At 48.2% G+C, this 12485-nt stretch overlaps 1 protein-coding gene across 1 annotated transcript in view; it reads right to left on the reverse strand.

Annotated features, from left to right (window-relative positions):
• Positions 1–12485, reverse strand: part of GABBR2 (gamma-aminobutyric acid type B receptor subunit 2) — a 330068-nt gene that overhangs the window by 193942 nt on the left and 123641 nt on the right. Inside the window, exon 3 of the mRNA XM_028531783.2 lies at positions 5774–5944. Within this exon, the coding sequence (XP_028387584.1) occupies positions 5774–5944 (171 nt within the window). The remainder of the gene's footprint in view (positions 1–5773; positions 5945–12485) is intronic.

A 12485-nucleotide genomic window follows, 5' to 3' on the forward strand; every position in this document is an offset into this window, starting at 1 on the left:
TGGGGGAGGCCTCTGGGACGGAAAGGTCAGTCCCAGAAGGCCTGCGATCACTGAAGACCAGTAACAGGGCAGGAAGTCCCGAGCCCGGGGAGGAAGGGACGTGGTACTTGTGGCAGGCACAAAGGCCAGCCACACAGAGGGCTTCCTGAATGAGGGCCAGCCATGGGCTAAGGAACCAGATTCTAGACGATGGAAAGCATGACAGCTGCCCCTCGCATGAGCCAAGCACTTCTCTTAGCGCATTAAGTTTCTGAGCACACTGAATCTTCACAACAACCCTAAGAGTTAGTTAGTACTGTTATTATCCCCATTTTCAAGAGGAAGAAATGGAGGCACAAAGAGGTAAAAGGTACTCATGCCCACTGCCCTGAAAATGGCAGGATCAAGGTACTGACCGGATGACCTCTCTAAGCCCTCATCACAGATTCTTTAAACTAGGAACAATCTCAGAGTCAACTGGCCTACTTCCCTTAGCTTACAGGGGGGCACCTGAGTCCCAGAGAGACTGAGTGATTTGCCCCAGGGCACGGAGTTGGCTGCTTGCACCATGGAATCGGCAACCAGAAGGGTAACTTGGTGAAGATGGCCGAGTAGATTACAGGACTTGGAATGAGGGAGGGGGAGGGGCCTAAGCACCCCTGTCACTACCTGCTGGTCCTCGCAGGCACCGCTGCTCACGGCCTTCATCGCCACCCCAAGTCCTGCCTCCACCCTGTGCCTGCAGGGCCCACGTGGACATTGCTTAACCTCTGACTTCTTTGCCCCTAACACCCCCACTCTGCTTTAGCTGTTCACACACAGCAGTGCCTGGCCCCTCAACCCCTTTCTCCCTCCTCCAGCTCCGACCCTGGCCTCCCATCCTTCCAGCTCCCTCACCCCCACATCATCAAGCTTCCAAGAGACTTCCAGAGCTCCACTTCCTCCCAGCCCACAGGCCTCCTGCCAGCCCACCCCTCTCCATCCTGGACCCCACAGATCACCCTCTCAGCAGTGCCCTCAATCTGCACCACCCGCCCCCACCCAGTCGTCCACCTGGCAGAGTCCCAGTACTGTATCAAGTCTATTCCCCGCCTTCTCCATCTCACTCCACAGGCACCAGGCCTGCTGAAGGCAGCCACACCACCAAGTACTGGGGCGACTCTGAGCACAGGGCTCCTACCACAAGAGGGCATCACTTCCACCCCGAATCCCCTAGTCCGCTGTGAAGCCCGTCCTTCCGCATGGGCCGCACACTGACATCACCAGGAAAGCCTGAACAGGTTCTGATGCTGGGGTCATCTAGTGGAATTGGCCTGGGGGCTGGCCTGGGGGCTGGCCTGGGCGCCAGGACTGGTAAAGCTCCCCTGGTGATCCAAAAATGTACCCTATTCGTACAGGGGAACACTCCGCTGTATAAAGAAACAAGTTTCCGCCCTGACTGGTGTGGCTTAGAGGTGTGGTCATCATCCCGCCAAAACAGAAGGTCACCAGGTCGATTCCCAGTCAGGGCACATGCCCAGGTTGCAGGCCTGGTCCCCTGGTTGGGGGCATGGGAGAGGAACCAACTAATGTTTTTCTCGTGCATCGATTTTTTTCTCTATCCCTTCCCCTCCCTCTAAAAATAAATAAAATCTTTAAAATAAAAAAAGAAACTTCTGATACATGCACATGGATAAACCTCAAAAACACTGTGCCAAGCACACACAAAAATACCTTATGTAAATCTATTTATACGAAATTTTCAGAAAAGGCAAAATTATAGACGAGGGGTGTCAAACTCATTTTCACCAGGGGCCACATCAGCCTCAAGGTTGCCTTCAAAGGCCCAAATGTAATTTTAGGACTGTCTGAATGTAACCACTTCTTAACAGTTAAGTGAGAGCTTGGCACTGCTTCTGGGTAGATACAAGGCGCCGGGCCAGCTAAAACAAGGTGGAGGGCTGGGTTCGGCCCACGGGCCTTGTGTTTGCCACCTGTGCTAAGGAGCCAGCCAATGAGCCTGGGGCTGGGGGTGGAGCGACTACAAAGGGGCAGGAGGGAGCCTGCGGAACTGCGGGAGTGTTCTAAGACTGGATCGCAATGATGGCTGCACAACCATCAGAAACTTTCTAAAAACAGCTGAATTGTATACTAACAATGGGATGAATTGCATCGTACATAAATTATCCCAATAAAGCTGTTCAAAGTAGGGGAAAAGGGGAAAAACAACTTAGGAAATTTAAATTTTGTTCACATTTAAAAAAATCCCCCTGGTGATTCTAATGAGCAGACAAGAGTTGCAACCCTGTGGAGGAGGCCCTGATCCCAAGGCCATGTCTGTGCCTCTCTGGCCCTCGAAAGCTCGGGGCCTTGGCACATCCCAGGCTGCGTTGCTGCTTTTGGAGAGAGTGGAGGTGCATTCCTAGAGTCTGGCTCCTGACTGAGTGGCACAGAGGAAGTCCGCTTAATGTGCAGCAAGCGTGCGTGAGTCTTTCATTTAGGGTTCTCATCTCACCCTCTCATCTGCCCGTGCCCGTGAGGTGGGAATACATCTCCCTACTTCACACAAGGGAAACCGGATCTCACTCAGGTGAAGTGCATTGCCTGGTGTCACACGGTCAGTGCTCGGCAAAGCTGGGCTTACAGATCAGCCCATCTGGTACCCAGTCCTTCCTTCTTTTCACTGCATTTATATCTTTGATTCAGAGAGGGCAGGGCAGAAGCAAGCTCAACCTTTTCAGCGGCTGATGCTGGTCCTAGCAGCAGCTCTGGATCTCATACATCGGAGTCAACGAGGTGAAGTGAGCTGTGTGGGTCACACGGCCACTGGTTGGCGAAGCTGGGCCGAGAGATTGGCACATCTGATCCAGGACCCGAGCAGCCTCTGGCTCACGGTGCATGGGCCGTAAACCTCAGCTATGCTGGGCTGGAAGGAGCAGCGAGTCACACAGTGGGATGGCCCTCAGCTCTCCGCCCCTTTCAGTCCCAATGTGATGAGCTCCTTGGGATTAAGCTCCCCCCCCACCACCCAGCCCCCAGCCCCCAGCCCCTTCAACTTCAGGATTGCTTTCATTTGACATTCCTTCCAGCGCACCAGTCCGGAACAGAAGTGCTTGATGCTACTGATCGACCAGTTTCATAACAGGAATCCAGTTTCCTCTGCACTCACGAAAAGCTGTTAGCCCCTGGCAGGTTTCCAGGGCCTGCACTCCAGCAATGCAGCCCAGACACTGGGAGAGGGATGGCAAAGCCCTTGGGCGCAGACAGGAGTCAGCTGGGCGGAGAGATTTAAATCGAAAGGGGTTCCTGCCAGCAATACCACCAAGCAACATCCTGTCCTCAGAAAAGAGGTTTCCTGCTGAGATGCCCTGCAACCCAGCTGAGGGCCCTCACACAGCTGTGCCGGGATGGGGACGGGCTGCCCCGAGCTGCCCACACCTGGCCCCAGTGGGGATGGTGTGATGGAGAAGACACTGACCAGCACTCCGGAGGGTCAGGCTTCCGGCCTCGGCTGGGTTCTTAACCAGTACCTGCGTGGGGGCAAGAAGCAACCACCCTCCGTGAGCCTCAGTTCCCTCCTCTGTCAAATGGGAACCACTGTCGCTCCCAACAGGGTGGCTGGCTGCAAGAGTGCTGGGGAATCCGTAAAGCACTCAACCAAGTCGGGGGCTGAAAATGTAACCTCTTTAGATGAGGTTTTTGAAATCTCCCAGGTCACCTTCGGTCCCCGGGTAGCTGCAGGAAGTTAATGGAAGGAAAGAAGGAGCAACGAGAAGCCTGAACTGGGAATCTGGACCCCAGGATTCAGTCCTGACTTTTCCGTGAGCAATCCTTCATCCGAGGTGCTTTGAAAACCTGAACTTTTCCCCATCTCCTCTCTGGGCCTGTTTCCCCTTCTATACAATGAGGGGGGTGGGAAGGTATCTCTAAGAGCCCCTCAGGCTCTGACAGCCAAAGACCCTTACTGGAGAAAAGTAGGTCCCTCCAAACTGCTGCAGAGTCCTGTGTTAATGGGACCACACTGCCCCCTGCCCCCCATCAACTGGTTCCATACTCATTCCAGAGCATTTGTCACTGCCTTAGAGGGCAGTCTTCCAGCAAAAGCCACTTTAGTGTTTGGCAATGAGTCATTCCCACTGGAGGTCAAGTTTCCTTTGTGCCTCTCCCTGGGGGCTGAGAAACAGAGAGGGGGGACAACGAGGGCCAGTCTGGCCTGGGAAAGGCTTGCCTTGCTTGGATGACCGCAGATGGTGGGAGCCGGGCACTGCTGCTTCTCAACACCTCCCAAAACATCTCTCCCTGTACATGAACTTTACAGTTTACAAAGCTCTTTAAAATCCATGACTCATCTTATTTTGGCAAGAATCCTGCAGGGATAGGGGAGGAAATTGCAGCTCAGAGAAGAGAGGTGACTTCTCCAAGGGCAACGCATTGAATGGTCTCTGCTTCCCACGGGACAGACGGGCAGAGTCTCAGAAAGGTACGTGCAGGGCTGGAGTGGAGATCAGGTCTGGTGACTCCCAGACCTCTCTGCCCCCTCTTCCTGGCCATACACACACCCTACTGGCAGGGGCAGGTCCTTTCCAATCCCTCCCACTGAGGTCGGCCTGGACATCTGACTCACATACTTTCTCCCCACAGGGCTCCGTGTTTTTCTCTCAGGCAGCTAAGCACACCTGAAATGCCTTGCCTTGTTTGGAGGCTCCGAGTACCAAGAACACATGTGGAAGGAAAAAGAAAAGTAAGAACTACAAGGAGAATGGGAAGAAAGACAAGAGACTATTTTGCACTCAGCTGGGTGCAAATTTCTTAAACATTTGATAATATCCGTCCGGGTGTGGGGAAATGGGAATTTTCAAGTGCATCGTTGGGACTAGAAACTGGAACAGCCTCTGTGGAAATCAGTTTGTCTCATTATTTTAAGTGACCCCGTAGTTCCACTTCTAGAAATCTATTGCAAAGATGCACGCCTGGGTGGGACGGTGTTGGCCGTGATATGAAAAAGCTGTAAACATCCACAGGTGTCTGGCTCAATAAATGATCGTCCATCCATCTGAGAAAACACCACGGTCCACCAATAAGAATGAGGTTGATCAAGACTTCTAGGATCTGTTGTAAAGTGACAAAGGCAAAACCTCCAGTAGAAAGTCACGGGATTTAAACAAACGCACCAAGAAGGCTCTGAGCAGATGAACACTGCCCTGAGAGCGGGGCTCACTTGGGAGAGAATGTGGGACTTAGGGCAATTAGCAACTCTTTTATTTTTTTACTGTGTACATTTTGGCATTGCTTTTTTCCCTTTTTCTTCTTTTTGCAAGAAAACAATAACAAATCACCATGTATAATGTATGTTTGTAAGCCATGAGAAGAAACAAACAAAAAGTCCACCCAGCTGACAGTGACCCTGGAGTCTTTGTTCCGAGCCAGCTCCTCCCCAAAACGCCCCTCACAGGATGAGTGTTGTTGGCGGCCCACTGTGACTTCGGGTGATCACTACGGCATCATTGGTAACAAGGACAACAAACCCACAGGGATGGGGAGGGAATAAGCCACAGGATCCAGCTGAAGGTGCAATGGGAGGGAGGGGTCACTCCTGAGCTATTTGGGATGGAGGATTCCACCTGTCCCATGCACGATCAAATTCCCTGGCCTCCAGCTCTGCCTTGTCAATGGTAAGACCGCTCTGGTACCGCTAATAAAAGCATGCTTAAAAGCCCTGTGATGCTGTGCATCCCTGATTCAGCCATCGTGCCCTTGCCCAGAGATGACAGCAGTGCACAGGTCGGCGAGAGCGCGTCCCCACGGCAGAGCGTACCTCAGAGAACCTCTGCACGTCTTGGGTGAGTGTGCCCACTCGCTTCCACTGGTAGTGCTTCAGCAGCTTCAGGATGGCTGGGTTCACTGCATTGTCCGACGGGACCGTCCGGAAGAAGTAAGGGTATTTTTTCTTATCGGCCAGAACAGGCGTGGTGGCAGCAAAGGAAAGCTGAAAAACACAGAAGGGAGGACGCTTTTACTGGTGGGCCTCATCGCTCGGAGCCTGGACCTTCCGGAACAGCAGAGGCATTGAGTTCTGACCTGGGCGCAAACACACGGGCAAAGACATTTTTAAGCCTTTCCACTGTAAAAGTAGTACATTATAGTGGAAGAGAAGATTTTGAAAATACAAAGTAAGGAGAAAGTAGGAAAAAATGGGTCAATAATTTACCCCTCCCCAAAGAACCATTACCATTGTAGTCTGTCTCCTTCTGGTCCTTTATCCCGGCACAGTAATTTTTAAAAAAGATTTGTGAGGCCATCCCACGTATGTAGTTGAACTGTTTCCCGCCCCCCAACACTATCCTACAAGCATTCAGCCATCCTGTTCAAAACTCCTTGTACACATCTGCATAGCTGCATAATATTCCAGTATAGGAAAGCACACCATAATTTACGGAATCATTTCTACTTCGAGGGCTTCTAGATCGTTTCTAATTTGCCATTATTGTCCCATTATTCTACAAGCATCCTTGCGCACAGCCTTCCCCCCCGCCCCCCACCTAAAATTCAAGCTATTTCGATAGGACAAAATCTGTGGTACAAAACTTCCCAGAGAAAGGATATGCGCTTTTAAAGACTTGATACTTATTTCAAAAAAAAAGGATTGTATCAATTTACACTCCACTCACCAGGTACGACTAGAGAGCCAATTTCACCGCATTCTTGTCAACAGAGGAAGTAAAACATGATTCTGATTTTACAGTGATTTATCACTGAAAAACTGGAACCATGTCACATTCGATGGTTATGCATAATGTTTCATCTTTTTCTATGTGGTCATTACTAGCAATGTGTGCTATTTTAGGAATTGCTTTCTCGTGTCTTTGGTTTCTTTTCCGAGTGCTATTCCAATGCTTTTCTTATTAAGTTTAATGAAGACTTTCATGCGTGCAGCATTCAAACTCAGGCTGTTCCAGTCGCTGGGAATACCCTGGTGTGTTTGCTTTCCCATTCTGTGTGTCTGTCCTAATTTACGCGCAGTGGTCCAATCGCCCCCTTTATTATTGTTTCTTTTTAAGTGCCAATAAGTTGCTCAATTGGATTTTAGTGATCTGTCCTACAGGGTCCAGCTTAAATGTGACCGCTTCCGAAACACTCCCTCTGATCTCTGTGCCCCCTTCCTCTCAGCCCAGTGCGCCCAAGGTGCCGACCAAACTTTTTGATCTTTGCAGTGTGATGGTGGGAGAACCGTATCCTGTAGTTCTGATTGGCATTTATCTCATTCTGAGTGATGGTGAGGCTCTCTTCCCAGGTTGGAGAGCAAGGTTCTTTCTGGAAACTGTTCACATTCTTTGACTGTTTCCCAATTTGAATTCTTTTTCTTCCCAGTTGGTAGAAATGATCTTTTCTATTAGGGAAATTCGCCCTGTGTGATATGTTACTAGCCCCTCCTCTCCAGTTTGTATATTTTTTTCTTTGATGTTTCTTACAGTGTCTTTTGCCATCTGAAAGTTTTTTTTAAATGTGGTTGAATTGATACATTTTTACATTTTAGGTGTTCAGGTTTGATGCCCTATTTCCCACTCTGAGATTATAAAAGAATACCTTCATGGTTTCTTCTGGTCTATCTGTCATCTCCCCCTCCCTCCCTTCTTTCTTTCATTTCATTTAAATCTTTGATCCAGGTGAAGCAAGCTCACCCTGGCTTTCTTTTCAAACAACTGCCTATCCCAGCGGCAGCTCCAGATCTAATCACTTCTGAGAGTCCAGTTTCGGCAGCCAAGGAAATAGCGCCCTGGCTCCATCAGGGCCCAGATGAAGATGCTCTTGTCACCTGAGGAAGCACTCTTGCCCCACAAGACTCTGGCAGAGCAGGGCAGTGGAGTCTCGTCCCTTGTCCCGGTCTGGCTCACAGGGCAGACAGCCACCACCCAGGGCCCCGGGATCTCCCATGTCCACTCCACAGTCTAAACCGATCCCACCTGGTGGAGCTGAACACACAGTAGCTTGTCTGCTGTCACTTCAAACAAAAGAACGACTCCAGGAACCAGTTCTTAAGATCCTCACAGAGAAGGGACATCATCCCAAGATGGGCAAAGGTCAAGGACAGAATGGCTATTTTTAAAAAATCTGGATACAATAAGGACCCATCGGCAGAACCTACAGAGAGGAAAGGCTCAGCGGGACGTGCCGGGGAACACTTGCGTTCAGAGTTGTCTAGCAGCGAAGGGCCCCTGTGTCTGCAGGTCCGCTAACAGAGGCCACAGCGTGGCCTGGAGAGAACACGGCTGGGGCCGGGGGGGTTGGGGGGAGGTGGGGCGGGGCTTCAAGGTGTCCACGAGCTCCCCAAAAACTGGATGAAAAAGCTTGTGTGGGTGTGTATGTGCATGCAGAGACACATTTTTCTGAAAACAGGACAGTGTCCATGAGGTTCACCAAGAGGATCCTGCCACCCAAACATCAGCCGTGCCCTCGCTTGCAGGTGACACGGAGGTCCCGTTGTGAGCTCAGCGAAGAGATGCTCTCTGCAGCCCCCCAAAACCTAGTGTTCGCAATTCTCCTCCAGATATTAAAACAATGCTTCAAGCCTCTGACGATCACGAGCGGGAGAAGGAGCTCCTAGAAAACTCAGGGAGCAACTGTCTCAGGGCCCGGGAGGGTGTATGCTCCATCCTATCCCTCCAAATGCTTATCTAATGCGATTTGGAAAATGCTGGTTTTCTGATATGATTTCTGAATCACACTCTGGGTGACACTTTACCATTATTGTCCCATTAGTTCCAGGTCCACAATTAATTGTTGCTTGAACAACCTCATATGTTTGCCCTGTAGGTAATTACCGTGGCTACCGTTCGGTGAATAAATGGCCCATTGTGTTTACAATGGGCTTGGAGGACAATATCTGCCCCGGGTCTAAATCACGTTGGGTGCAAATATTCACTGGGCGCTGACATTTCCTGCGCCATTTGAGATAACGCACACTCTGACTAGATGCTTTGGCATCCCTGTTCCTCAGGCTTTCATCCCCTGAAACTTCCTTCCACGGGCGAAGGCAGCAGGTCTCCAACTGGCACTGCTGAGCTGCAGAACCGGAGGAACCTGCAAACTCACCTAGCTCCGGGTTCTTGACCCCGGCTGCACGTTGGCACCATCTGGGGAGATTTTTAAACATTAATGACTTGGTTCCACTCCAAACCAACTGAATTAGAATCTCTGGGCCCAGAGGCCGGGCGTCAGTATTATTTAAAAACTTCCCAGGTGATTGTGATGCCCGGGGAGGGTTGAGAACCACCGAAACAGATCAACACCCTTCGTGGTTTTTTCTTTCAATTTTATTTTGTATTGTTTCAGGTGTATGGCTCCGTGGTTAAACAACCATACACTTCACATAGTGGTCCCCTCAGTATTTCCAGTACCCGGCCTGGCACCATATAGTTATCATGATACTATTGACTATGTTCCCTGTGCTTTATTTACATTCCTACTGACTAGTTTGTAACTACTAATTTGTACTTCTTAATCCCTTCACCTCTTTCACCCAACCCCTCAACACTGCTGACCTCTGGCATTCACTAGTTCACTCTCTGCATCTGAATCTTTCAATTTTATTTATTTTGTGCTTTAGATTCCACATATAAGAGAAATCATATGATATTTGTCTTTCTCTGGCTGATTTATTTCACTGAGAATAATAATAGGTCCATCCATGCTATCACAAATGGTAAGATTTCATTCATTTTTATGGCTGAGTAATATTCCATGGCATATGTGCACCACAGCATTTTTACCCACTCGTCCATTGATGGGCACTCGGGCTGCTTCCATATCTTTGCTATTGTAAATATTGCTTCAATCAACACAGGGGTGCAGGCACTCTTTTGAATTAGTGTTTCAGGTTTCTTCAGATCTATGTCCAGAAGACATACTGGAATTGCTGAGTCATAAGGCAGATCCATCTTTAATTTTTTAAGACAATTCCATATATTTTTGACACTGGCTGCACCAATCTGCATTCCCATCAACAGTGCACAAGGGTTCCCTTTCTTCCACATCCTCACCAGCACTTGTTTATTGATTTCTTGATCTTAGCCATTCCGATGGGTCAACACTCTCAGTTTTGATTAGGTGGGCTGAGACCCAGAAATGGGGAGAAGCAGAGACACCCACAGTGGCCAACAAGAGGGAGAGACACAGGATTCTAACACCAGTGCTCTTTCTCTGCTTGATGGCGGCGCCCCTGCCTCCCACGCGTTTGCCAGTCTTCCCCCTCCCCTGCCCCGCACAGTCACTCAGCAACTGGAAACACAGGGCTTGTTGCACTGGGGCCCTGGGTTGAAAGACCCAACCTTTCTGGGCTCTCCTGCCTTCTTTCACAAAACCAAGTTCATTTCTAAGCATGCTGTGATTGAGGTTTTGAGTTACTCCCTAAACCAAGGATTTATTTCAGAGAGTACTTTTAAATTTGTTTTATAGTTTTGTTCCTTCTGGTTTTATTGCATGGTTTTGAGAATTTAGCATGTACAGTGTCTGCTGTTAGACTTTACTGAGATTTTCTTTGTGACTTAACGTACAATCAATTTTTGTAAAAGTTTCATGGCGGCTGAGAAAGCAGATGGAGTCTCTGGTGGTAAACTGTAAAAGTATCAGACTACTTATGAGTAAGTGGTAGGCTAACCAATTATATTGGCTAACCAATTATATTATCACATGCTTTGTACTTTTATTAACCTATCAACAACTGAAAGGTTTATTAAGTTTTTTCCATTGTCTCTGACAATTTCATCATGTGCCTATATTTCAACAGTGTTTGCTTTCCATCCTTTAATTTTCTGTTGTTTTGAGCATAAATGTTCATCACAATTACATTATTATTTGTCAGCAATCAGCGCATACCCTTGCCTAGTACAGATATCAGGTACTAAATAGATAATCACGAGTAAACTGAGGATTAAAATATTTTTCAAGGTAAATAAACACTTTGTCATTTTTGCTTGTTGTTTTATATATTATATCTTGCTTGATATTAATACCGAACCTATTACCTTATTTTTGCCTGCATCCGCCTGCCACAGTGCTGGCCCTCCTTCTATGTGTAGTCTGTTAAGATCATTTTTAGTGGGAGCGGGGGGCAGGCTGGGTGGAGGAGGGCAAAGGGGGGGGGAAATTGGGGCAACTGTAATAGAATAACAATTTTAAAAAGATCAGTTTAAAGTATATTCCTTGAAAAGAGCACATGAATGAATTTTAAATATATATGCTTATCACTGTAATAAATACTGGGTTTCGCATTTATCATCGCTAGCAGTCTTACCCTTTTTAACGCTTCCTTCTGGTCTCCTTTGTCCCTTGTGATACCCAGACTATATATCTACTCTTCTCCATTCTGGATGTATTAACCTTGCTTCGTGTTTCGACCTGCTGGAATAGCACTTAGTGTTCTGAAGAACAGGATGCGGTTGAAAACGTGCTGAGAATGACCCTCTGCTGCCTTGACACACGGTAGAATTTAGGTGGGTGTCAAACTCTTGGGCTACCACTTTTGCCCTTTGAAACTACAAAGTGATGCAGAAGAGAAATCTGGGGCTAGCTGGATGGTTGTTCATTTGTAGGTATCTGGTTTTCTCTGCCTAGATGCTAGAAAACAATTTTTCCTTTATTCTTAGAATTCAAAAAATTTGCTAACATAGGTCTGGCTGTGGCGCTCTTCTGGGATACAGGGAGTCCCTCAATCTATACACCCAAGTCTTTCAACTCATGAAATATATGCACATATCTAGTATGCTATATATCATATATGCTGTGAGGTGTGTTCATAAAGTATCCAGCCATGTAATATGAAAGACAGAGACGTTTATTGAAGAAGATACAAGATATAAGAAACACTGTACACAGGACAATGACGCCTCAGTCCCCTTCAAAGTAGGCACCTTGGGACCTCACACAGTTCTCCCAATAGCCATCAGCTGTCCTGTTGTAGTTTCCCGAATGACCTTTCAAAGGTGATTCTAGTTTAGGGAAAAGCCAGAAGTCACAGGGCACCAAATCTGGGCTGTTGTGGGGCTGAGTCACCTGGGTGATTTGATGTTTTGCCAAAAAACTTCATGAGAGGGCACACTGTCATGATGAAGCTGCCAATCACCAGCTGCCCATAGCTGTAGCCATTTTTGTCATATTGCATCTCTCAACTGACAAAGAACATGGAGGTAGTTACTCCTTATTAATGTTTGGCCTAGAGAGGCATATTCATGGTAAAACCTGTCCAAACAAAAACCAAAGTTAACATGGTCTTGATCTTGCTGTGACTTTGCCACACCTTCTTCCAGTGTGGAGAAGGAGGCAACCTCCATCAGGATGACTGGGCCTTCATTTCCAGATCACAGCTGTAGACCACGATTCATCTCCAGTTACGACCTTCTTGAGGAAATCTGGCTCATTTGTAGTGGTTTGAATAAAGTCATTAGCGACTGCAGCACAATGTTCCTTCTGCTCTGGCAGCAGAAGCCGCAGAACAAATTTTGCCAAGACATGTTTCATGACAAGATGCTGCA

This window comes from Phyllostomus discolor, chromosome 3, assembly GCF_004126475.2.
Source record: "Phyllostomus discolor isolate MPI-MPIP mPhyDis1 chromosome 3, mPhyDis1.pri.v3, whole genome shotgun sequence".
Taxonomy (NCBI): Eukaryota; Metazoa; Chordata; class Mammalia; order Chiroptera; family Phyllostomidae; genus Phyllostomus; species Phyllostomus discolor.